General features: G+C 44.2%; 2 protein-coding genes across 6 annotated transcripts; one reads left to right on the top strand and one right to left on the bottom strand.

Moving 5' to 3' along the window:
* Window positions 1–3398: 3398 nt before the first annotated feature.
* On the top strand, window positions 3399–26504 carry C8H8orf76 (chromosome 8 C8orf76 homolog). Of its 5 annotated transcripts, none has more exons than XM_038000178.2 (6): window positions 3406–3731; window positions 7283–7378; window positions 8815–8958; window positions 15038–15495; window positions 20185–20317; window positions 20399–20622. In XM_038000178.2, the coding sequence occupies exons 1-6, from the start codon at window positions 3447–3449 to the stop codon at window positions 20480–20482; spliced, it is 1200 nt and encodes a 399-aa protein (XP_037856106.1). In that variant the 5' UTR covers window positions 3406–3446; the 3' UTR covers window positions 20483–20622. The 5 variants fall into 5 exon arrangements, with proteins under 5 accessions (XP_072874436.1, XP_037856106.1, XP_007999664.1 ...); XM_038000176.2 differs by lacking the exon at window positions 20399–20622 and adding an exon at window positions 26174–26504 and having other exon boundaries at window positions 3412–3731; XM_073018335.1 differs by lacking the exon at window positions 7283–7378 and having other exon boundaries at window positions 3399–3731.
* Window positions 9467–9946, bottom strand: LOC103237381 (ubiquitin-ribosomal protein eL40 fusion protein-like). The gene has a single exon (XM_008001472.2). It carries the CDS (start codon window positions 9911–9913, stop codon window positions 9467–9469), a length of 447 nt encoding a protein of 148 aa, XP_007999663.1. The 5' UTR covers window positions 9914–9946.
* Window positions 26505–26651: the final 147 nt, after the last annotated feature.

Raw genomic sequence — 26651 nt, 5'->3', positions numbered from 1 at the left:
CATGCGCCACCACGCCTGGCTAATTTTGTATTTTTAGTAGAGACAAGGTTTCTCCATGTTGGTCACACTGGTCTTGAACTCCCTATCTCAGGTGATTTGCCCGCCTCAGCCTCCCAAAAAGTGCTGGGATTACAGGCATGAGCCACCTTTCCCAGCTCCTTTCTTTTATTTACCCATTCACCCATCCATTCAACAGGATTTGGATCTCCATAAATCAAACACATTTATTGCAGTGGTCTGAGCTAATCCCTGACTGGGGGCTGAGTTGACAAGATTGAAAAAGACACCACCTCTAACCTCCAACAGTCCACAGAGTGCTAAATGCCACCGTGGATAGATAGAAGCATGGAAGAATTACAGGAAAGAAGGATGGCTGCCTGGAGGAGGTGGTGGTTACCTTGTGATAGGGAACTCAGTCACCTCAATCAAAAATCAGATTTTTATAGATAAAAGTCTACAGAAACAGGTTTTAATCGCAACCACACAATTTTAGATACTTGCAGAATTCTAGTTTCCTAACACTGCCTAACACTTGGCATTTCCTTAGTGTATGAGGTGGATTTAACAGTTACAGAGCATATAATGCCCTTCTATTTTATTGGTTTACTTTTTTAAAATGACATTACCCTAGCGCCTCTCTATCAAATGAGGCAGAGGTGTGTAACTTGGGGTCCCAGACCCCGGGTCCTCAGTAGTGATAGGAGTCTTTGAAGTGTTTTCATTATTGCCAGAGGTCCGATGCTAATCATATTTTACCTTTCTTCAGGCTTCCCAGGGCCCTAACAGCTGCTGCTTTGCTTTCAAGTGGAATTCTAATGTACAGTGAGGCAATGCTGGTAGACTTAGGCTGGGTAGAAGTTTGGATTGGCTGTTATATAGGATCTGGATTCTATTTTTTAAAGGAAAAATAAAATAATTATTAGTTAATAAATGCAGTTTTATACAGAAATCCTCCACAACTTTCAGGGAGAAACTGAAAGGGTCATTAGTGGTAAAAAGGCTGGAAACACCCGAGCCCAGGAATCCTGAGTCTAAAGGGCAAAGAACTACCTTTTATCCGTAAGCACCCTAACACTTCCTGTTTCAGCAGAAATATGTTTTTTTTGTTTTTGTTTTTTCTTTTTATTTGAGACGGAGTTTCGCTCTGGTTGCCCAGGCTGGAGTGCAATGGTGTGATCTCGGCTCACCGCAATCTCCACCCACCGAGTTCAAGGGATTCTCCTGCCTCAACCTCCGAAGTAGCTGGGATTACAGGCATGCGCCACCACACCCTGCTAATTTTGTATTTTTAGTAGAGAAGGGGTTTCTCCATGTTTTCCAGGCTGGTCTCAAACTCCCGACCTCGGGTGATCCGCCGGCCTCAGCCTCCCAAAGTGCTAGGATTACAGGCGTGAGCCACCACTCCGGGCCAGAAAAATTTTTTAAACGGATCTTGATGAATTAATTCATCAGTAGCTAATACCTGGAGGCTGTTCAGGTGGAGCCTCCCACCCCAGGCTGCTGGATAAATGAGCTGGTTCTAGATTTTGGCAATAATTAGCAGAGAGATGGATTCTGACACCTAGGGGAGTGGATTAGGTGAGTTTGTGGAGGAAAAAGTTGGGTTGAAGAAAGACGGATGAACCTGGTCAACATGAAGGAACCCCTCTCTACTGAAAATAAAAAAAAATAGCTGCGTGTGGTGACCCGCGGGAGGCTGAGGTGGGAGGATGACTTGAGCCCAGGAGGTTGAGGATGTAATGAGTCGAAATCGCGCTTCTGCACTCCGACCTGGGCGACAGAACGAGGCCCTGTCTCAGAAATAAACAAATAAAATAAAATTTTAAAAAAGAACTCTGAAAGACAGATAAATAGTGTAAGAGAAACTGGTGAGAGTGAAGAGGAATAGGAAAAAAATAGGGAAAACCTGTATGTTTATTACCTACCGTGTAATATGGCACAATATTGTGCTGTACGATACTGGCCAATATTTTGTCAACAATCTCTGCTTTCTAGAGGCTAAAGTATAAGAATTGTAGGCCGGGCCAGGCGCGGTGGCTCACGCCTGTAATCCCAGCACTTTGGGAGGCCGAGGCGGGCGGATCACAAGGTCAGGAGATCGAGACCATGGTGAAACCCCGTCTCTACTAAAAATAGAAAAAATTAGCCGGGCGCAGTGGCGGGCGCCTGTAGTCCCAGCTACTCGGGAGGCTGAGGCAGGAGAATGGCGTAAACCCGGGAGGCGGAGCTTGCAGTGAGCTGAGATCCGGCCACTGCACCCCAGCCTGGGCGACAGAGCAAGACTCCTTCTCAAAAAAAAAAAAAAAAAAAAAAAAAAGAATTGTAGTAAATGTTAGTCTTAGAATTTTGAGATTTGGTGTTCTCCAGGGTCGAAAGAATGCTCCCTGATCCAGCCTCCCACGGTATATTTCTGTGTTTTTTCTTTCATAAATGCATGAATGACTCCGGTCTTTTGTTATTGATGGTAGTGTCTCTTGTCCGGAAGCACGGAGAGTACGAACTCATTTCTGTATTTCCCAACTTTCAGCCACGTAATGACTGAAACTTAACAAGTTACTTAACCTCTCCAAACTCCAATATCTTCAAAATAGGATTTGCAAAATGGGAATCACTGTGGCTTTCACAAGGTGGTCGTTAGCCGAAAAGAGAAAATGTGCTTAACACAGTGCCAGGAATGCACAGTGGTTAAAAATTGGTAGTTGCACCGGGCGCAGTGGCTCACTCCTATAATCCCAGCACTTTGGGAGGACGAGGTGGGCGGATCGCTTTAGATCAGGAGTTCAAGACCAGCCTGGGCAACGTAATGAAACCCAGTCTCCACAAAAAATACAAAAGTTAGCCAGGCGTGGTGGCACGCCCCTGTAGCCCCAGCTACTTAGGGGACTGAGGCAGGATGATCGGTTGAGTCCGGGAGTTCGAGGCTGCAGTGAGTCATGATCTCGCCATTGCACTCCAACCTGGGTGACAGAGTGAGACCCTGTCTCAAAATTGTTTTATTTTATTTTATTTTTTATTTTGAGACGGAGTTTCACTCTTGTTGCCCAGGCTGGAGTGCAATGATGCGATCTCGGCTCACCGCAATCTCCGCCTCCCGGGTTCAAGCGATTCTCTTGCCTCAGCCTCCCAAGTGGCTGGGATTACAGGCACGCGCCACCATGCCCGACTACTTTGTGTATTTTCAGTAGAGACTGGGTTACTCCATGTTGGTCAGGCTGGTCTCGAACTCCCGACCTCAGGTGATCCGCCCACCTTGGCCTCCCAAAGTGCTGGGATTACAGGCGTGAGCCACCGCGCCCAGCCTTTTATTTTAATTTTTAAAAAGGTACCTGCGAGTTTTAAACAGCTACTCTGGGGCCAGCGTGCTTTTCGAGGCGTGCTGGTAAGGGATTGTTCTGTTCATCTCCTGACAAGAAGTCAAAACCTCCGTCCTGGGGTTCGGTCAGTTAATGGGTCAGATAATCATCTCAGCTCAACCACTACTCCCAGCCAGCAGCGGCCACATCCCCGCGTCGCCCGCGAAGACTACAAGTCCCAGCCTGCCGCGCTCTGGGCCGTGGAAGCCCCGCCTTTTCCGGCGGGCCCCGCCTCCTCGTTGCCCCGGCCGCGGGCGCGCGATGGATACCGGGTGCTGGTTGTTCGGCGGCGAGTTCGAGGACTCTGTGTTCGAGGAGAGGCCGAAGCGGCGGTCAGGACCGCCCGCGTCCTACTGCGCCAAGCTCTGCGAGCCGCAGGTGAGAAGCTGGGGCCTCTTTGACTCATCCGGCACCCCAGGCCTCGCCCTCCGGGAGTCCCCGGCCCGTCCGCCCGCGCGAACGCAAACCCTGACCGGCTCCAGCGCCCACCGCCTCCCCGCCGTCCCTCACCCTACACGAGGAAGCGGACTTCCCAGGCCCCATTCCGGGTCCATGGGCGAGAATCCCCGCGTTGTCAGCAGCTTGACTCCCACCTGGCATTTGGCCGGCCTGGCTGTTGCCGGCTGAACTAACGCCCCTGCCCTGAAATCTCCGGTACCTCCCATTTGCCTTCACTACTTCTACAGCCGGGCGGTCAGGCCCCCCAGAACGGTGAAGTCAGGCATACCCACTCGCCCCTCCCTCTTCAGCGAGCTCCCCCTGCCCGTACCAACCCCGCGCTGTTATATTCGTTTTTCAAGGCACATCTTAAATGTCACCTCCTCCAGAAAGTCTTTTCCGATTTCGTCTTCCAGCCAAATATTTTCGTCTTTGGCTCCCTTCCCTCTATTTAGCTTCTACTTAAAGCACTTGTCAGTATTCTCATGCAGTCCTGAGACCCGGAGTGCTAAATGATCGCACCAGCGTGGGTTCTTGATGCCCTTGGCAGTGCCTAACAGTTTTTATTCATAATAGGGACTCCGCGAATATTTTTGAATTAGTACAGTATTACTTCCTATTCTTTCATGAGTGTAAATAGCTCATCAGTCAAAACTAATGTTTATGGAAAATACGGAAGTGTTCCGGGCACAGTGGTGGGTTCCTTCGCATATATTGTCTCATTCGTTCCTCACAATTGTACTGACAAGATGCCAGGCCCTCGATAATTACCGAATTATGTTTTTGGTTATTTCAGTTACTTTTTCTCCTTATCACATAACGATCTTTCAAAGTTACCTTCAGCCCTGGATTACGTGGACTCAAAACGGAATGGGCTTGGAAACCACGTGGCAGAACATTAAAAAACTGGTTATGAGATAGGACTCTTGAATTCCAATATTGGGTTTACCACTTGCCTTGAAGGTGTCAGCTCCTTATTTGTCCCTTCAGAAAAATAATACATGCTGCCTCACAGAGTTATTGTGAGAGTGAAATGAGACGATGTATATGAAAATACTTTTGTCAGGTCTGATGTGCTGTACAGGTGCATAGAATTTAACACAAATTCTAAAGTCAAGTGATTTTTTTCTTTTTTTTTCCTTTTTTTTTTTTTTGAGGTGGAGTTTGTCGCCCAGGCTGGAGTGCAATGGCGCGATCTCGGCTCACCGCAGCCTCCACCTCCCGGGTTCAAGCGATTCTCCTGCTTCAGCCTCGGAACTAGCTGGGATTACAGACGTATGCCACCATGCTGGCCTAATTTTGTATTTTTAGTAGAGACAGAGTTTCTCTACTGTTGTTATCCTGGCTGGTCTTGAACTCCTAACCTCAAGTGATCTGCCCGCCTTGGCCTCCCAGAGTGCTGGGATTATAGGTGTAAGCCACTGCCTTTCCGTATATTATTTATTCAATAGTCAAACAATCTCAGTCTCACTTTCCTTTTTATCCATAGGATTTAAATCAGTAGAAAAGCAAATAAAGGCCGGGCGCGGTGACTCAAGCCTGTAATCCCAGCACTTTGGGAGGCCGAGACGGGCGGATCACAAGGTCAGGAGATCGAGACCATCCTGGCTAACACGGTGAAACCCCGTCTCTACTAAAAAATACAAAAAACTAGCCAGGCGAGGTGGCGGGTGCCTGTAGTCCCAGCTACTAGGGAGGCTGAGGCAGGAGAATGGTGTAAACCCGGGAGGCAGAGCTTGCAGTGAGCTGAGATCGGGCCACTGCACTCCAACCTGGGTGACAGAGCGAGACTCCGTCTCAAAAAGAAAAGAAAAGAAAAGAAAAGCAAATAAAGTATCCCAGATGGGCATTTTCTCAGACTTCTCTCCTACAGGTTTTTGGTATTTCATTGCATTGGAGCCTCCGTCTAGCCTTAATTTCTGTCTCCTTTGCTGAAATTCTAGTTTTTTGCCATATGACATTTTCATAATTGCACCATATCTATAATTCTTCTTTCCTATGTCCTTTCAGTAAAGAATTGTCAATCCCTATTCCAGTCACACTAAAATTTCTCTACAAGAAAGCATGTCTCATTTTAAAGAACCAATGTGGCCTGGATGCAGTGGCTCACACACTTTGGAAGGCCAAGGTGGGCTGAGGCAGGAGGATCACTTGTGCTCACGAGTTCGAGACCAACCTGGCCAACATGGTGAAACCCTATCTCTACAAAAAAAAAAAAATATAGAAATTAACTGGGTGTGGTGGCACGCACCTGTAATACCAGCTACTTGGGAGGCCCAGGCATGAGAATTGCTTGAACCCAGGAAGTAGAAGTTGAGCTGAGATCATACTACTGCACTCCAGCCTGGGCAACAGGGTGAGACTCTCTCAAAAAAAAAAATACATAATAAAGTAAAGAACTAGTGTGAACTATGCTAGATAAATGTAGTAGGTTCCCAGGCACCACAGCCCTATGCATTGAAAATGCTGTAGATAAAATCATACAGTTGTGTGCTGCTTTTCTAGAGAGGTATCATATTATTGTTGCGCTTATTACCTGTGATAATTTTTTTTTTTACTTATTAAATATATTTTTAGTTGAGACAGGGTCTCACTCTGTTGCCCTGGCTAGAGTGCTGTGACCTGAACACAGCTTACCATAGTCTCCGAGTCCCAGACTCCCAAGCAGTTCTCCCACCTCAGCCTCCCAAGTAACCACATCCCACATCCAGCTCTTTTTTTTTTTTTTTTTTTTTGTAGAAATGAGGTCTCCCTCTGTTGCCCAGGCTGGTCTTAGACTCCTGGGCTCAAGCAATCCTCCCACCTCAGCTTCCTGAGCAGCTGGGACTACAGGTGCATGCCACCATGCCCAGCCAATTTTTTTTTTTTTTTTTTTTGAGACAGTCTTGCTCTGTCGCCCAAGCTGGGGTGCAGTGGGATGATCTCTGCTCACTGCAACCTCCACCTCCCGGGTTCAAGCAATTCTCCTGCCTCAGCCTCCCAAGTAGCTGGGATTACAGGTGCGTGCCACCACGCCTAGCTAATTTTTGTATTTGCAGTAGAGACAGGGTTTTGCCATGTCCATGCTGGTCTTGAACTCCTGGGCTTAAGCTATCCACCAGCCTCGCCCTCCAAAAGCGCTAGGATTATAGGTGTGAGCCACTGTGCCTGGCCTGCCCAGCTAATTTTTAAATATTTTGTAGACATAGGGTCTTTCTCTCGCTATGTTGCCCAGACTGGTGTCAGACTCCTGGCATCAAGCAGCCTACCCACCTGGGCCTCCCAAAGTGCTAGAATTGCAGGTGTAAGCCACTGCACCTGAGCAGCTTGTGATCATTTTAATAAAAATGGAGCCCTAATTAAAATGTTCGTTCTTTGTCAGTGTGTTTCTCCTGAGTCTCATCTTGAAGAAGTCTTTGAGATTTAATCAATTATATTATGGGAAATTGCTTCTGATATGAGGTAGAAAAGCATAGCTTCACTCTCTAATAGACTGTTTTCATGATTTCAAGTGGTTTTATGAAGAAACAGAAAGCAGTGATGATGTTGAAGTGCTGACTCTCAAGAAATTCAAAGGAGACCTGGCTTACAGACGACAAGAGTATCAGGTAGAATTCAACATATAGAAGATGGCAGTGCTGGCCGGCGCGGTGGCTCACGCCTGTAATCCCAGCACTTTGGGAGGCCGAGACGGGTGGATCACGAGGTCAGGAGATCGAGACCATCCTGGCGAACACGGTGAAACCCCATCTCTACTAAAAAGTACAAAAAACTAGCCGGGCGAGGTGGCGGGCGCCTGTAGTTCCAGCTACTCGGGAGGCTGAGGCAGGAGAATGGCGTAAACCCGGGAGGCGGAGCTTGGAGTGAGCTGAGATCCGGCCACTGCACTCCAGCCTGGGCGACAGAGCAAGACTCCGTCTCAAAAAAAAAAAAAAAAAAAAAAAAAAAAAAGAAGATGGCAGTGCTTGAAGTGGGCTCTTGTTTTATCAATTATGGCATATGCAAATAACAGTGTGCCAAGTTAGTGTGGTATTTATGAAGATGAATTTAACCTTTTGTGATGTGTGTTTGTAATCGAGGTGCCCAAGTTTCTGTCCTTTTCTGCTTGGCTCTGTATGGTTTGTTTGTTTCCTGTAACTCCAACAAAAGGATCTATTTGGGGTCCTTGTAGGTTTATTCCCCAAGGTTTTGTATCTCCTTATTACTTAGGACCCTCTAGCAAAGATATTTCACAGTGCCACAGGAGCAAATCACCCCAAGATGTGTAGGAAAAAGGAAGAACTAACAACTAGATGTTAGATTGCGTTACACATGTATCTCATTTCATCTTCATGAGAATCCTGTTTTTATTTTGCTCATGAAAAGGTTATAAAGTAAGTTAGTGGCAAAACCAGAATTCAAAGCCTGGTATATTTGGTCTCAGAATGTTCTTTCTACTATGTCATGATTCTTTCCATAGTAGTAGTGATTATTTTCTCTGGCCATTCCTTCTCTACCTTTTAGGAAAATAGGATTGACTAGATGTATTAGTCCATTTTCATTCTGCTGTGAAGAAATACCCAAGACTAGATAATTTATTTAAAAAAAAAAAAAAGAGGTTTAATCACATGGCTGAGGCGGCCTCACAATCATGGCAGAAGGTGAAGGAGGAGCAAAGTCATATCTTACATGGCAGCAGGCAAAGAGAGCATGTGCAGGGGAACTGCCTTTCGTAAAACCATCAGATATCTTGAGACTTACTAACTACCATGAGAACAGCATGGGAAAAACCCACCCCATGATTCAGTTACCTCCCACCAGATCCCTCCCACGACGTGTGGGGGTTATGGGAGCTGCAATTTAAGATGAGATTTGGGTGGGGACACAGCCAAACCATATCACTAGAATGCTGAAATCTTCTTTAATTCATTTAAATATTCATTTAATTCATTGGTCAGTTAAATAACATTACTTTCCACCTACAAAAAAAAATCACCCCATTCTGAATCCTTTTTTCTGTTGTGTTTTCCTCCTTTCATTCCTTTATTTAACAAATAATTTCCAGAAAGCACTGCAGGAGTATTCCAGTATCTCTGAAAAATTGTCACCAACCAATTTTGCCATGAAAAGGGATGTCCAGGAAGGTCAGGCTCGGTGTCTGGCTCACCTGGGTAGGCATATGGAAGCGCTGGAGATTGCTGCAAACTTGGTGAGTGATTTTATTGCTGATTTTCACACATATTTCTATAAGGGTGGTCAAATGGTGTATTTTTTGAAAACAAAACAAACTTCTTGCTAGTAGCAAAATCTATGGGTTTGGATAAGCAGAAGAAAATTGTCAGGGGTGTGAGAGTTTTATTATGATGACCAACTTAGAACCTAGGCATAATCATTTTCTTGTAATACTTTTCTTGTGTCATTCTCAAAATTCTTTATTGCCTGAAAATCTCCTTTGCAGAGGTTTTTCTCTTGTTAGGAGTAACATTCAGTGTGGAAGGACTATGAGTGATCTGTTTTCTTCATTAGATTGTTTTTAGACTTTGTTCTCCAAAATTTCTACAATGAACATATATTTTTCTAAGCACAAAAAAGGTCCCCCCCACAAAAATGACTAAATACTCATACCAAGCCACACTTAAGAGTCCTTTTTATTTTTAAGTGAAATTTGCAGAATTTTTTTTTCTTTTTTCTTTTCCCCAATCAACAAAAGGGACACTTTATTGAGGCCCCAGGGCCATGGGGCCTGGGCAGGAGGCTGCTGTCTGGGGGAAAGAAGAGCCTTCTTTGGCCTTCTTAGGGCACAGGTTGTTGGTTTGGCCGCCCTTCTTGTGGCAGTTGACAGCACAGTTGACAGCGGGGTGCAGGCGGGCACAGCACTTGTGGCAGATCATGTTGTTGCGGTTGTATTTCTGGGCGAACTGGCGGAGGGAAGGTTCAGTAATGCCACCTTGCAGGCGCAGCACCAGGTGCAGAGTGGGCTCTTTCTGGCTGTTGTAGTCTGAGAGAGTGCAGCCATCCTCCAGCTGTTTGCCCGCAAGTATCAGATGCTGCTGGTCAGGTGGGATGCCCTCCTTGTCTTGAATTTTGGCGTTGACATTCTCAGTGGTGTCACTGGGCTCGATCTCAAAGGTCTTGCCTGTGAGGGTCTTCACAAAGGTCTGCATCTCTGCGTCTGGAGCTTGGCAGCCTCACTGAAGAAAAAGAGCGAATTTTCTTTCTTTCTTTTTTATTGGTTTTTTTGAGGCAGAGCCTCACTCTGTTGCCCAGGCTGGAGTGCAGTGGCGCGATCTTGGCTCATCACAACCTCCGCCTCCTGATTAAGGCAATTCTCCTGCCTCAGCCTCCTGAGTAGCTGGGATTACAGGCACCCGCCACCACGCCTAGCTAATTTTTGTATTTTTAGTAGAGAAGGGGTTTCACCATGTTAGGCTGGTGACCTTGTGAACTCCTGACCTTGTGATCCGCCCGCCTCGGCCTCCCAAAATGCTGGGATTATAGGTGTGAGCCACTGCACTCGGCATTTTTTTTTCTTTAAAAAAAGTTTTATTGCCTTTTTCCACACATTCTGAAGCGGAATTTTTTTTTTAAGGGATACAGAAAGGCAGTGCTTTCCAATTCTAGATTCTATTGCTTTTGTTTCTAGGTTAAGGCATTATTTGTATTGATTTTTGTGTAAATTTTATATGGGAATTAGTCTAAATGGACTAGTTTTCTTCCTCGGAGGGAATTAAGGAGACACTATGGCACTGATTTTGAGGTCTGGATGTACCGCCCAGCGATCAACCTAACATATGCACACAATTGAGCTGACATCTGCCGTCTCATTAACTAAGAGAAATCTCTAACCTTTGCTTGCTTAGGGCTTCACAGCATAGGACCTCCGTCTCTTGCAAGGAAACTTTGGCAGTAATTGTTCTAAGAACAAGGGAAACAGCTGTGTTTTGTTCTTTCTTTTCTGTTCTCTACTAATTGGGGGTTAATGCTTAAGCTGAAAGATACATCACTTGTTAAGGAAGTATTTGCATGAGCAGTTAACTTGATGGGATTTAATTGTGTTCATTTCTAGTCTCCCCAGTCTGCAAATGCTCTTGGCCTTTCTGGTGCCTTTCTCTAGCCTTCATTACTGTCCTCCTCTCTCCGCTTTCTTGCACGTCACTGTTGTGCTTCCTCCTCTTTGCCTTGATCGTTGAAGGTAATGGCAGCTGGATTCGTGGCAGGGGTTGAGTCATCTCTGGTTCCTTCTAGCTTAGGGAATCTGTTTTGGTGGCTCAGAGAAGGATCTATTGCCAATCAGCCGATGCCAGGTCTCCGGTGCTGGGGATGGTTACTAGGCAGGAGAAACACCAGTCAGAGAATCCTGGACTTTCAGAACTGTGCATCAGGCATCCCAGCAATCTAGTTGGCAGGACTGTCGGGTGGAAAGTGGGCTCGTGGGGTTCGCCCCTTTCTGTGCTTTGCACATGATCTCAGTGGACCCTGCCTGTCTGCATGGCATTCTCATTTCCTGGTAAGCTGTGTTTTGTTTTGTTTTTTTAAATTTCTTCTCTACGTGAGGACCCTTGCCTTTTGGTATTAGCTCTGACCCATATCTGTTTTTTGTGACAGTAGTTACTGTCTTTTCACATTCTGTAGGGGACCTGTCACAGTATGTAACATTGAACAAAATAGAGAGTCCCAAGGTGCCCATCAAGATACAAACATTTTCTGTTCACAATTTCTGCTGAAATTCATTCACCTCTTTTCATGATTTTTGGATAAAATTTATAATAGAACTTATGTCTTAAATAATTAGAACATTTTCTTATAGTGGTTGGTATGCTTACGTGGTAACTGTGGTAAGAAAATGGCTTTCTGGTAGTAAATGACTCCTTTTCATTTATCCACTCAGCACTCAACAAACATTTCAGTCCTGTTTTCCTGGTTCTGGATTTGATGCTAAGGAGACAAACAATACATCATGTACATGCAGTGCTCATGTAGTGTCTGGTGGGTTTATCAGCGCACGTATATATATCAGCTCTTTTTTTTCTTTCTGAGCTGGAGTCTTTCTCTGTTTCTCAGGCTGGAGCGCAGTGGTGCGATCTTGGCTCACTGCAGCCTCCGCCTCCTGGGTTCAAGCAATTCTCCTGTCTCAGCCTCCCAAGTAGCTGGGATTACAGGCACGTGTCACCACGCCCAGCTAATTTTTTTTGTTTGTTTGTTTTTTTAGATGGAGTCTCCCGCTGTCAGCCAGGCTGGAGTGCAATGACGTGATCTCGGCTCACTGCAACCTCCGCCTCCTGGGTTCAAGTGATTCTCCGGTCTCAGCCTCCCAAGTAGCTGGGATTACAGGTGCCCGCTACCATGCCTGGCTAATTTTTTTTTATTTTAGTAGAGACGGGGTTTCACCATATTGCCCAGGCTGGTCTCGAACTCCTGAACTCAGGCAGTCCACCTGCCTCAGCCTCCCAAAGTACTAGGATTATAGGCATGAGCCACTGTGCCCGGCCTTTTTTTTTGTATTTTTAATAGAGACGGGGTTTCACTATGTTGGCCAGACTGGTCTCAAACTCCTGACCTCAAGTGATCTACCCACCTCAGCTTCCCAAAGTGCTAGGATTACAGGCGTGAGCCACCTTGCCCGGCCATATCACCTCTTCTTAAGTACCTTTTATTCCTTGACTTTTAGTATAACTGACTGTAGCTGTCCTGCTTACCAGCCATATTATGCCAGGCAAGTTATCTAACACTCTCTGTGACCCAGTTGCCTTATCTATAACATAAGGAAAATTATTGAATCATTTTAAAGAATTGTCAGGAGGATTAAATGAAGAAAACACTTAGAATAGTGCCTGGCACTGGGTAAGCACTCAGTAAATGTTAACTGTCATTATCATGTTATTGTTACAGAAGGAGTTGCAGTATTCTGGAAAATCACTCAAACTCATTTAAATATATGTACGTATATATGTATGTATATATGTGTGTGTGTGTGTATATATATATATATTTTTTTTTGAGATGGAGTCTCGCTCTGTTGCCAAGGCTGGAGTGCAGTGGCGCGATCTCAGCTCACTGCAGGCTCCGCCTCCTGGGTTCATGCCGTTCTCCTGCCTCAGCTTCTCAAGTAGCTGGGACTACAGGTGCCCACCACCACACCTGGCTAATTTTTTGTATTTCTAGTAGAGATGGGGTTTCACCATGTTAGCCAGGATGGTCTCGATCTCCTGACCTCGTGATCCGCCCGCCTCGGCCTCCCAAAGTGCTGGGATTACAGGCGTGAGCCACCGTGCCCAGCCTAAATATAATTTAATTTCCAGAAAGGAGTTTACTAATCCAGCTCTCAAAACCATAACATTGACAGGGCACGGTGGCTCACGCCTGTATTCCCAGCACTTTGGGAGGCTGAGGTGGGCAGAGGTCCAGAGGTCGAGACCAGCCTGGCCAACGTGGTAAAACCCCATCCCTAATGACAATTTTAAAAAACTCGCTGGGCCTGGTGGTGGGTGCCTGTAGTCCCAGCTACTTGGGAGACTGAGGTGGGAGGACTGCTTGAACCTGGGAGGCGGAGGTTGCAGTGAGTCGAGATCACGCCACTGCACTCCAGCCTGGGCAAAAGAATAAGACTCCATCTCAAACAGACAGACAGACAGACAAAGAAAACCCTGTCATCAGAGTCATAGTTTGTGAGTAACAGCCTCCACCTTAACATATGCTTGCTTTCTCAATATCAAAATGTGTTTGAGGCCAGGCACAGTGGTTCATGCCTGTAACCCCAGCACTTTCGGAGACCGAGGCGGATGGATCACTTGAGGTCAGGAGTTCGAGACCAGCCTGGCCAACATGGCAAAACTCCATCTCTACTTTATGCAAAAATTAGCCAGTGTGGTGGCAGCTGCCCGTAATCCCAGCTACTCCAGAGACTGAGGCAGGAGGATTGCTTGAATCGGGGAGGCAGAGGTTGCAGTGAGCCGAGATCGCACCATTGCACTGCAGCCTGGGTGATGAGAGCGAAACTCTGTCTCAAAAAAAAAAAAAAAAAATGTTTCTGAACAACATAAAGCCCTATAGACTGATTAGAGAAGAAGGGTAACATTTGTTACAGATGTAGTCTATACATGTTGTTTTCCTTATAAATAAAAGACATGATTTGACTTTAGAAAAGTCATTACTCAAACGTGATTTAACATCTGTAATGGCCGAGGAGCTGTGCTCTGTACTAGGAATTTACGTTGAACAAAAGCTCTTATGGAGCTAAATGGTCTGTTGGGAAGGACAGATGCTAAACAGTAGTAACAATAAAACGAGATGTGTTCTGTCTTTGGGAAGGTACAGTGTCACCACATCAGTTGTATGGGGCTTTATCTCCTATCTCTTCACTCAGTGTGGGAATATTTAGAGCTGCCCACAGGCCTTCACTTGCTGGTGTATAGTTTCCGGGACTGTACACCAGGTAGTTTTGCTCCTGTTTCATGCTCAGTGTGGTTCTGAGGGAGCCTCATCTGGACGCTCGCAGGCCAGGCTTTCCTTAGACCTCACATCAACTTGAAGGTAATTTGAGTCTGCCATCTGCTCTCTGCAAACTTTAACTTACAAAAAGCAGACCTGTCTTTACTAACCCAGAGGACATTTGCCATATGGCAGGTTAGGCAAGAGATGGTGGCTCTGGTTAAGGAGATTTGAAAAGGATTTTCTGATCAGAAGGAAACTAAGCAACCCCTTTTGGCCAAAAATAATTGACCTTGGTAATGGTTACCAGGGAAGGCATTTGGATTCAATTAGAATGCGTCATGAAGCATGGAGAGCTTCAGGGCTATCCTGTTTAAAATGTCTAAGCCAAATAAAATTTGGAAGTGAAGTTTGTTCAAATCCTCAAGGAAATTACCATTTGAATTTTTAGAAAGCCTTGAATATTACAGTGGAATCATTAGGCCAGAATCTAAGAAAATTGGCTGGGTCTTTCAGATATCTGGCTGAAGACAGTAAAGATTATAATAAAAATTGGACATAAATGGATATTTATGTTTTTGATGCCAAACTTCTGGCAGGCCACCATCATAGGAATTGTTAAGTTATTATGACATTAGGATGTTTGAGAATGGCTGGCGACTATTTCTCTAGATAGCATGTATCTCTCTAGGTTTATGGTTTCAAACATGAGGTGTATTGGAATATATTTAGGTCACTCGTATAGCTACTGAAAGATACTTCTGATTTATAACATATACAACTTGGGTTTTTAGGCATTCTCATTTTATATGGAAAATGCTTTGAAGTTTAAACTTCTTAACCTTTTTTTTTCTCCTTAGGAAAATAAAGCAACCAACACAGACCATTTAACCACGGTACTCTACCTCCAGCTTGCTATTTTTTCAAGTCTGCAGAACTTGGAGAAAACAATTTTCTGCCTGCAGAAACTGATTTCTTTGCATCCTTTTAATCCTTGGAACTGGGGCAGATTGGCCGAGGCTTACCTGAATCTGGGGCCAGCTCTTTCAGCAGCACTTGCGTCATCTCAGAAACAGCAGAGTTTCACCTCAAGTGACAAAACTATCAAATCCTCCTTTCCACATGCAGGAAAAGACTGTCTTTTGAGTTTTCCTGAAACCTTGCCTGAGAGCTCTTTATTTCCTGTGGAAGCAAATAGCAGTAATAGCCAGGAAAATGAGAAGGCTATTACAAATATCCAAAACTGTATGGCAGAAAAGAGAGAAACAGTGTTGATAGAGACTCAGCTGAAAGCATGTGCCTCTTTTATACGAACCAGGTAAGCTGAGAGTTGCTTAAGCAACACTTGGCAATGAGCTCAGAGTAAAGGCTTTATTTTCTAATTTTAAGCTTCAAAAAGTTCTAGGCTAGACGTTTGGTATATATTTTTGAATTTTTCCTATGGTTGTGTTGAACGTTTGTCATTCTAATATATAATACTTGGAAACAAAACTACATTTGTTTAAGAATACAACCTATGGTGGCTGGGTGTGGTAGCACATGCCTGTAATCCCAGCATTTTGGGAGGCTGAGGCAGGTGGATCATTTGAGCTCAGGAATTTGAGACCAGCCTGAGTAACATGGTGAAATCCCATTTCTACAAAAAAATTTTTTTTAAAAGTTAACTATGCGGGCTAGGCGCAGTGGCTCACGACTGTAATCCCAGCACTTTGGGAGGGCGAGGTGGGCAGATCACAAGGTCAGGAGATCGAGACCAGCCTGGCCAACATGGTGAAACCCTGTCTCTACTAAAATACAAAAAATTAGCTGGGTGTGGTGGTGCATGCCTGTAATCCCAGCTACTCAGGAGGCGGAGGCAGGGGAATCGCTGAACCTGCCAGGCGGAGGTTGCAGTGAACTGAGATTGCACCACTGCATTCCAAGCTGGCGAAAGGGCAAGACTGTCTCAAAAAAAAAAAAAAAAGTAACCAGGCATGGTGGTGCATGCCTGTAGTCCCAGTTACTCGGGAGGCTGAGATGGAAAGATTGAGCCTGGGAGGCCAAGGCTGCAGTGAGCTGAGATCATACCACAGCACTCCAGCCTGGGCAACAGAGTGAGACTCTGTCTCAGAAACAAAAAGCAATATAACCTGTGTCATTGCCCAAGATGGAATGTTAAGATTAGAAAACATTAAAAATTAGGAAAATAAAAATGTATAAAACACTGAAAAAGGGAAAGGAGATATTTTAAAGAAGGAATTTTCTGTTTATATGTTCCACAGAAATCTAAAGAAAAAAATCAGCTCTTGTGTTTGCATTGCTGATAATGGGAGTAGATGATGCTTAATTCATTCTCTAGAGAATTCCTATGGTTTGTGCCTAGGGATACCAAGTACTTTTCATCCTTAAAGTATAAGAGTTTGAGGGAAGGGTGGGGAGAATACACTTGACCACTTCTATAAATGATGAGAGAAGAAGCAGATTCTCTCATGTTTCAAATGGTACCAAAGAATGTACAGATTTTTCAACTCAGGAGGATTCAAGAAGTATTAATAGGCTTACTGAGAAGTGGTATCTATTTGGCAAATTTTATTTTATTATTATTTTTTTGAGATGGAGTTTTGCTCTTATTGCCCAGGCTGGAGTGCAGTGGCGCGATCTCAGCTCACTGCAACCTCTGTCTCCAGGTTCAAGCAGCTCTCTTGCCTCAGCCTCCTGAGTAGCTGGGATTACAGCTGTGTACCACCACACCTGGCTAATTTTTGTATTTTTAGTAGAGACGGAGTTTCACCGTGTTGGCCAGGCTGGTCTCGAACTCCTAACCTCAGGTGATCCACCTGCCTCGGCTTCCCAAAGTGCTGGGATTACAGGAGTGAATCACCGTTTCCAACCCTATTTGGCAAATTTTAAAATGTATTCAGTGGATGCTTGTTTAGCATTGACCGTGTCACTAATTCAGAGGCACATTGAATGACAACTGTGTGCCAGATATGTGCTTGGTGCTAGGATCACAAAGATCATTTAAAAAGCAGTCCCTTTCCTTATACCACTCACTGACTTAGGGAAATGGTATGTCTAGCCAGTAGCTGCCAGCACAGGTGCTAAATAGTGTATCAGTGCTGTGAGCAGAATTCTGGGGGGACCGATGTCAGGGAGCTCTTGGTGTGGCCAAAAGAAGGAAGCCTTTACAGAGGGGTGATGCCTCTGCTGAATGAGCCCGGTAGGAACCCTTGTCAGTTGACCACTGAGTGCTAAATGCTGTGTATACATTATTTCATTTTAATCCTCATGACTCTGGGGTACCTATTGGGATCCCACTTGATGGACCAGGAAACTATTAAAATCATTCCCAAAGTAGTGCAGCTGTGAAGTGCAGGGCCAGGATTTGTAGCTGGTCTCCGATTCCCGACCCTGTATTCTTCCAGCTTATCTTGCTCACTCCGCGTTAATATTCCCCATGTGGAAAGAGGCGTGCTAGGTAAAAAGAAAGCAAGCACCACCCGGAGGGGCAGAGGATCTGTTCTAGAACAGGTTTGTCACATTGTCTGGGGTAAGAGCAGTGCTAGTGGTAAGGGCTCGAGGTAGGCTGTGGCCACAGTGCCAGGGTGGCAGAGGAAGTAGGAAGTAGGACTTTGGCGTCAGAACTGGTTTTGAAGAACTTAGTAAATTGCTGAGGCTAAGTGGATGCACCTGGGCTCTTGCCAGCGGTCTGACCTTGCACACATTCCTTAAACTCTGCTCTCTAGCTGCTTAATCTTGACAGATGGAGAAATGGGGAAAATGCCTGCTTCCTGGGGTTGTAGAATTAAAGTATTTAAAGTACTTATTGTCCTGCATTGTATGTAGTAGGTGCTTGGTAAACGTTAGATTAGTACTTTTATTTTTGTTGTTTTTATTGTTAGCACAACATGTTCGATGTCACAAGGGTTTAGTCCTTGTGCTGAAGGCCTGAAAAGTATTTGCACTTTTTAAATATAGGAGCATGTGATAAGACCTGTGTGTGTGTGTGTGTGTGTGTGTGTGTTTGGTTTTTTTTTTTTTTGAGACGGAGTTTCACTCATTGCCCAGGCTGGAGTACAGTGGCGTGATCTTGGCTCACCGCAACCTCTGCCTCTTGGGTTCAAGTGATTCTCCTGCCTCAGCTTCCTAAGTAGCTGGGATTACAGGCATGCACCACCATGCCCGGCTAATTTTGTGTTTTTAGTGGAGATGGGATTTCTCCATGTTGGTCAGGCTGGTCTCGAACTCCCCACCTCAGGTGATCCACCAGCCTCGGCCTCCCAAAGTGCTGGGATTACATGTGTGAGCCACCGCGCCTGGCCAAAACCTGTGATTTAGAGAGCTCTAGTGACTGCGATGCTGGATTAGAAGGAGGAGCTAAGGACTAGAGGTTGTGGACTAATTAGTGGAAGATGATGAGGGCCTGACCTAGGCTGGTGCAGTGGTAATAAAAAAAAGAAATGGATATCACTGCATGATAGAATAGACAGGACGTGGTGACCAGCGGAGTGTGTGGGAAGGATGAGGGTGGGAGAGTGGAAGAGTCTCTGCAGTCTCTTGGGGACGCACAGGTGGATGGCGGTGCCTTTCGCTGAGATAGGACACCTGGGAAGATGAGCAGAGCCGAACTGGGGTGGAAGGCAATGATTTTAGGCTTGAAGTACCGAGACTCAGGTGCCTGGAGGATATCCAGAGGGCGGAAAGCAAGTTACATCAAAGGGATCACAAAGGTGAATGCTTCCCGAGGCCGGGTAGGTGATGTCAACAGGTCAGACTGAAGCAGACAGATGATCATTTCACCTGTGAGTCAGGTCAGGCTCCTTTCTGAAACGCCCGGGTGGCTTCCCATTGCTCTTACGTCAGTTCCACGTTTCTTGCCACGGCCTGCAAGGTCTGATTTGAATTGGCCCTGCCTTTTTTTCCCCACCTCATTTACTACACATTTTTCTCTCTGACTGTGTTCCAGCCACAGTGATCTTAATGATTTTCAAGCATGTCAAGTTTGTTCCTGTGTCAGAGCCCCCTTCTCCCTGGCCAAGCCCTCGCCCCCAGATGTTCTCCCACTGGTTCCTCATCAGGTAGCTCGTAGCTTGCCTGGTATCTCAGGAAAGCCTCCTGCCTACACCGCCGCATCTGAAGAGGACACTGTGTCCACCCTGTCTTGGGTTTTTTGCATAGCGCTTGTCACTACCTGAAATGCTTATGTGCTGTCTCCCTCCTTCCATTTCATGAGGCCTCAAATGTGTTTTGCTCATCAAAATCTCTCAATGCCTAGCATAGTGTCGGGCACATTCCGCAGTATGGAGAGTCGAGTGCTTCTGGGCATTGCAGTAGGTACCAGTGAGAAAATGGGGAAGATCTGCATATTATTTATTAAAAAAAAAACAAAAACAAAAAAACAGAAGGAGCCAAGTGAGGAAGACAGGAGGAAGTTAAATGAGAGAGGAGACCAGATATGATCATGATGGGGAAGTCAGTGGTAAGGTATCGCAGAGTGGTTGTCAGAGGGTCATCAAAGATTTGGCCCTGCTTGGGGTAATTGAAGTGTGCTAGCGAATCTAATTAGTCCTTGCGGTCAAGTTGCTGTGGGGTCAGCGAGATGGAAGGGTCACAGAACACTGACTTCAAAGGAGCAAATCCGGAGGGCCTGTGTGAGAGGAGTCTGATTGGGAGGCTCGTTCCTTTCACTCCAAATTACTCATCCTTTCAATCCCTTGACTTCCACAGGAGGCTCTTTTGAGGCTGGAAGCTCTTTTCACGTGTTGCCCTGTAAAGATTTCTTTGAGCAGTTTTAGTCTTTATCTTTTAGAAAAGATGAATCTCCAATGTAAAGTTGGGCAATTGATTCCGAGTCGGAAGCTTTAGGGATTGAAATGATAGTTCTAGTGAGGGTGGGTACCTGCTTTTTAACCTGGTGGGACTCGCAGCGGACTCAATACCTGGGCTCTCTGAACGTTTCCTCGCGGCTTTCCTTTATCTGGAAGCGTTGGGACTTTTCGCCACGCATTGGGACTTTTCCGTTTTTCAGGCTTCTGCTTCAGTTTACCCAACCTCAGCAAACATCGTTTGCTTTGGAGAGGAACTTAAGGACTCAGCAGGAAATTGAAGATAAAATGAAAGGGTTCAGCTTCAAAGAAGACACTTTGCTGTTGATAGCTGAGGTGAGTGTATCCCTCGGGTTTATGTGAAACGAGGCATCATAGATATTTTCCCTGGTTCTGATAGCATTTTTTAAAAAGCAGGGCCAAATCTCATCTACTGAAGGACTTGTCTCCCTCCTTTGTGTGCCTTTTGATCACTCAGCAATCACCAAGGCAGCCTCTTGATCGGCATTCCCCTGCAGCGTGTGGGACGGCAGGGGCTGTGTTTCATGTACTTGTCAGCGCTTGTTAGCACCTGCCTGTCTGAACATCATCAATGCCCAATAATTGTTTCAGTGCTGAATAAACGAATGAATGAATGCTTACATTTGTGCAGCAGTTCTATTTTTTTTCCCTCCATTCATCATAACAGCTTGTGAAGATGAGTAGAGCTAGAATTGAGGCTCGGAGAGCTTGTGACTTTCCTTCTGGTCAGATTTTCAGAGGCAGAGCAGGTCTGGAGCTTGTGTTTGCCAGCTGCAAGTCCATTTTATCTCTGCTCCACTCTGTTACTACTTTGATGGTTGTATAGAAATTCAAAGGTCAGTTTTTTTAAACTAACATTTAAACCTTCCTTGGCTTTTTTTTTTTTTGAGTCAGAGTCTTGCTCTCTTACCCAGGCTGGAATGCAGTGGCACGATCTCAGCTCACTGCAACCTGTACCTCTTGGGTTCAAGTGATTCTCATGTCTCAGCCTCCCAAGTAGCTGGGGTCACAGGTGTGCGCCACCACGCCCTGCTAATTTTTGTATTTTTAGTAGAGACAGGGTTCACCATGTTGGCCAGTCCGTCTTGAACTCCTGGCCTCAAGCAATCTACCCACCTCAGCCTCCCAAAGTGCTGGGATTACAGGCCTGGGCCACCATGCCCCATCTCTTCCTTTTACTTCTGAGAGACTACGCTAGTCTGTTTTTCTCCTGTGTTTCTTAACGTTCCTCTGCCTCTTGGGACTCAGCTGGTTTCTTCTGTAGCTTAAGTAATGGCATACTAAGGATTCCCTTGGCCTCTCTGTTTTCTACTTCTCTCTCACAGAAATCATTACCACACCCCTAGGTTCCGTCGTCACCTCTGGGTTGATTACTCTCCAGTCTTTAGTCTCATCTCTGGGACATGTGTCTCACATCAGATTAATTGCCGATAGGTGGTTACTCTTCTGTCACTTCAAGTGCAAAATGTCTAAAATGGAACTACTCATCAAAACACTTCCTGTAATCCCATCACTTTGGGAGGCCAAGGTGGGTGGATCACTTGAGGTCAGGAGCTCAAGACTAGCCTGGTCAACATGGTGAAACCCCATCTCTACTAAAAATACAAAAAACTAGCCGGGCGTGGTGGCAGGCACCTGTAATCCCAGCTACTCAGGAGGCTGATACAGAAGAATCGCTTGAACCTGGGAGGTGGAGGTTGCAGTGAGCTGAGATTGTGCCACTGCACTGCAGCCTGGCAACAGAAGGAGACTGCACTTCAAAAAATGAAACACAAAAAAAACACTTCTGGTCAGTCTTTTACTTCCCCCAAGTTCTATATCCTCCAGGAAGCTTTTCTGGAATACTCTGTTCTGTTGTAATTTCTCCTTCCTCTGAGCTCAGATAGTGATTGCTTGAATAGATAGCTCTTTGGGCCCTAAAAAGACATGAGAATGTGTCTTATGTTTTCATCTAGATGTTAGGTTCCTTATAAGTAATAGTATGTTTTGAGCGTCTTTGTATTCTTCACTACGCTCGATAAATCTGTTGGTTGGGTGGAAGAGTAGTTTCCTATGTGGACAATGCATGTGATATACCAGTGGAGCTTTTTAAAAAGATGGAAAATGTCTGGGCCCTCGTTAGGATTGTAATTAGGATTATAATGTACATTTTGTTTTATGCTTGTTTTTATTTTTCAAAAGATAAGGTCTCATTCTGTCACTCAGGCTGGGCTGTAGTGCATAATCTTAGCTCACTACAGCCTGAAATTCCTGGGCTCAAGTGGTCCTTTCACCTCAGCCTCCCAAGTTCATCGGATTACAGGCACCCACCACCATGTCCAGCTAGTTTTAAAATTTTTTGTAGAGGCAGGATCTCACTATGTTGCCCAGTCTGGTCCCAAACTCCTGGCCTCAAATGATCATCCCACCTTGGCCTCCCTAAGTGCTAGAATTACAGGTGTGAGCCACCATGCTGGCCTTTATTTTGTGCTTTTAATTTTAGTTGACTTTTGATAACATAACTCCATATCCTTAAATATTCTTTGATCATATGCTTTTTTTTTTTTCCTGTTTATAATTCTTGTATTTGAATTAGGATCCAAATAAGTCTAAATACTCTATGTGGTCCTTTTGTCTCATATGTGTTTTTTATTCTATAACAATTGCTCTTCTCCCTCTTTTTTACTCTGATAAAATACGTAACTTAAATTTGCCATCTTAATCATTTTTAAATGTACAGTTCAATGGTATTAAGTACATATACAGTGTTGTGCCACTTTGACCACTATTGCCAAAAATTTTCATCACCCCAAACAGAAACTCTACCCATTAAGCAATAACTCCCTATTCCCTTCTCTCTCTACCTGCTAGAACCTCTAATCTACTATTTTGCTCTATGAATTTATCTATTCTAGATATTTCAAATAAGTGGAATCATACCATATGTGTCCTTTTGTATCTGCTTTATTTCACTTATTTCATGTTTTCAAGGTTTATCCATATTATAGCATTTATCAAAACCTCATACCTTCTTATGGCTAAATAATATTCATATATATGTACATATCTCATTTATCCATCATCTGTTGATGGATACCTGAGTTGTTTCTACCTTTTGGATATTGTGAATAATGCTGCTGTGAACATTAGCATATAAGTATGTTTGAGTCTCTGTTTTTTGTTTGTTTGTTTGTTTTGTCTGAGACAGAGTCTTGCTCTGTCACCCAGGCAGGAGTGCAGTGGCACTATCTCGGCTCACTGCAGCCTCCGCTTCCCAGGTTCAAGCAATTCTCCTATCTCAACCTTCCAAGTAGCTGGGGCTACAGGCATGTGCCACCATGCCCAGCTAATTTTTATATTTTTAGTAGAGACAGGCTTTCACCATATTGGCCAGGCTGGTCTCGAACTCCTGATCTCAAGTGGTCTGCCTGCCTCGGCCTCCCAAAGTGCTGGGATTATAGGCGTGAGCCACTGCACCCAGCTAAGTCTCTGTTTTTAATCATTTTGGGTATATACCTAGGAAGGTAATTACTGGGTCATATATTAGCTTTGTTTAACTTTTTTAGGAACTGCCAAACTGTACATTTTATTTTCTATTTTGTGATATTTACCTAACATTATGACATGGGCATGACCCTATATCCTAAATATTATATTTGAGTACATAATTTTTAATGACTGGATAGTAGTCAGTTTTTGGACAAACTATAATTTACTTAGTTCCCTGTGTTGAACATTTAACAAATACTCAGTACCTATTTTAATAAATCCTTGCAAGAAAATTAATGTGTGCATTTGTACCTTTTGGAACAGATTATTAGAAATAGAATCACTGGATTTAAATATATGAGTATTTTAAAGATGTAAAGCACATTTCCAAATTGTCATTTCCAAAAAGCACCTCTCCAAATTCTCATTTAGAAAGGTTAGTTCAATTTATGTATCCTCCAGCAATATGTGAAAGCATTGTTTTTTCTACCCTGATCCTGACTATTAGATTGGACCATGTGAAATCAATCATTTTGGCCTCTTAAATCAGTTATTTTACATAATTTAACTTAATATTACTTTAAAAATTGGTAGCTTGGTAGGTAAAAATGTAATATTTTTAGCATTAATGTTTATTTATTTACTATTAAGTTGAACAATTCTTTCATATGTTTATCGACCATTTGTATCATGTCAAATGCCTAGTCTTGCTTTTGCTTCATTATTCTTTGTGTTTTTCGTAGCAATTTTAAGAGTTCTCTCTATATTACACTTAAGTATCTTTCTATATGTTACTATATTTTCTGAAGTTTATGATTCTTTTTTGGCATATGGAAGTTTAAAATGTTTACGTGGCTGACTGTTTTGGCAGATTTTTGGACACCTGTAAATACTGTGCCTGCCTATCCCTCTTTGGGAAATAGTGTGTTTGGGTCTTACTGTTATTCATTTATCTTTTTTTATTTTTAAGAAAGGCATTTTTGGTGTTTTATCCCAGATTTTAAAATACTACATTTCATTGAATCTAGGAAATCATCAGTTTTAAGACATATCATTTGATGTGTCACTAAAAGAAAAATAAGATGTTGGCCGGGCGTGGTGGCTCACACCTGTAATCCCAACACTTTGGGAGGCCGAAGCCGGTGGATCACGAGGTCAGGAGATCAAGACCATCTTGGCTAACACGGTGAAACCCCGTCTCTACTAAAAATACAAAAATTAACCAGGCCTGGTGGCGCATGCCTGTAATCCCAGCTACTCGGGAGGCTGAGGCAGAACAGCTTGAACCCAGGAGGCAGAGGTTGCAGTGAGCCAAGATCGCACCACTGCACACCAGCCTGGGCGACAGAGCGAGACTGTCTCAAAAAAAAAAAAAAAAAGATGCCATTTACAGTATCACATAAAGCCTCACTCCAGTGGTTATCAAATACATTTTTTTTTGTTTGTTTTGGAGGTGGGGTCTGTACTCCAGACCTGTACTCCAGTGGCATGTACTCCAGCCTGGAGCGACAGAGCGAGACTCTGACTCAAAAAAAATGATGATAATAATATTTTTTTTTTTGTAGGGACGGGGATCTTGCTCTGTTGCCCTGGCCGCCCTCTCTAACTCCTGGCCTTTAGCGACCACCCTGCCCTCGGCCTTCCAAAGTGTTGGGGTTACAGGTGTGAACCACCACACCTGGCTCAGCTACATCTTGATTTTAGAGATGTTAAAATACAAAAACAAAAAGGTATCTTAGAACTGGTGACATACCAGGCTTTAGTAAATACTGACTGTTGCCTAGTGAAACTTGGCTCTCATTGGCAATTTCCTCAAACAATATGTAACCTTTGAAGATGTAAACCTAGTCCTCAAAACCATTCTTTGAGCTTGCTTCTTAATTCATTATAGTTTGAGTTTTCATGAACACATTCCATATCCGAGTTTGCAGGAACCTTGGAGATTATCTAATGCAAATCTATGTGGAACTTAAATTCCCTCCACAACATCCCTGCTCCATGGCTACCTACATAAGCTTTCATGCCAGATAGTATGAAATGTTTTGGAACTTAAGTTTAGTTCATTGTCATTACCCAAGGTCAGACTGCTTACTTAGTGGGTTTAGGTACAAGCTTTCTACAACCTAACTTTGTGATGTCTTCTCAAAGAAACTAACCCAGAATCTTGGGACATGACCCTGTGTTCATCTGGGCCTGATTCTGACCAGTAGAGGGCAGTATTGTACCTTCATTGGTAACGGGCTCCTTAAATCCCTAAGATTGCTTTGGTTATAGAGAGATTAGAGTCCTTTTGGGTCAGGAAAAGGTGGGCCCAGCTACATGCCACAGTTGCATTCTCACCAACAGAATATGCTCTTTGAAACAAAAAGAGTAACTCAGTACTCCTGGTAAGCCAAATAATACTGTTGCCACAGCAGTACTAAAGTGATTCTTTCACTTGGGGAGAATGAGAGTAGAAATATGGGATATTTTACTTCTCCTTGGATAACTGCTTCTGAGATCAGATGAGAATCGGGCACGTTCAGGGTGGTATGGCGGTAGACAGATAACTGCTTCCGAACAAACATCTTTTCAATGGGTTGGGAATGTCCCCTGGCTGCTATTTTCTGCCTCTGAGTGAAAGCCTTTACAGTTGATAACTAGCATTCCATGTCTGTTGCCTCTTATTGGAACAGTTTTCTTTTCCCCCCCCTCCTGTTACAGGTTATGGGAGAAGATATCCCAGAAAAAATAAAAGATGAAGTTCACCCAGAGGTGAAGTGTGTTGGCTCCGTAGCCCTGACTGCCTTGGTGACTGCATCCTCAGAAGAATTTGAAGACAAGTGGTTCAGAAAGATCAAAGACCATTTCTGTCCATTTGAAAATCAGTTCCATACAGAGATACAAATCTTAGCTTAGTGGGTTATAAAAAACAAAACCACAAACATCTTGTACTGTATTAGTTGTCCTTGTTTACTTCAGATAGGATCCATTGCTAATCATGGAGTATAAATGATTATTTATGTTTTATAAAACTGGCTTCTGTCTCAAATAATTTCTCCTGCATTCAGTTTATGTTTTGTTTTCTTTTTGGATTTTTCCTATCCCGTTATAAGTACTGTATCTTAGGCCTACTACCCCTTTAGAAGGTAATCTGTTGGGGAAGTGTATCAAGGAGGCTTTTAGATTTGTGGTCTTTTAA

Source organism: Chlorocebus sabaeus, chromosome 8 (assembly GCF_047675955.1).
Source record: "Chlorocebus sabaeus isolate Y175 chromosome 8, mChlSab1.0.hap1, whole genome shotgun sequence".
NCBI classification, from domain to species: domain Eukaryota; kingdom Metazoa; phylum Chordata; class Mammalia; order Primates; family Cercopithecidae; genus Chlorocebus; species Chlorocebus sabaeus.
The sequence above is the reverse complement of the archived record's forward strand: the minus strand, read 5'-3'. Positions and strand labels throughout refer to the sequence as shown.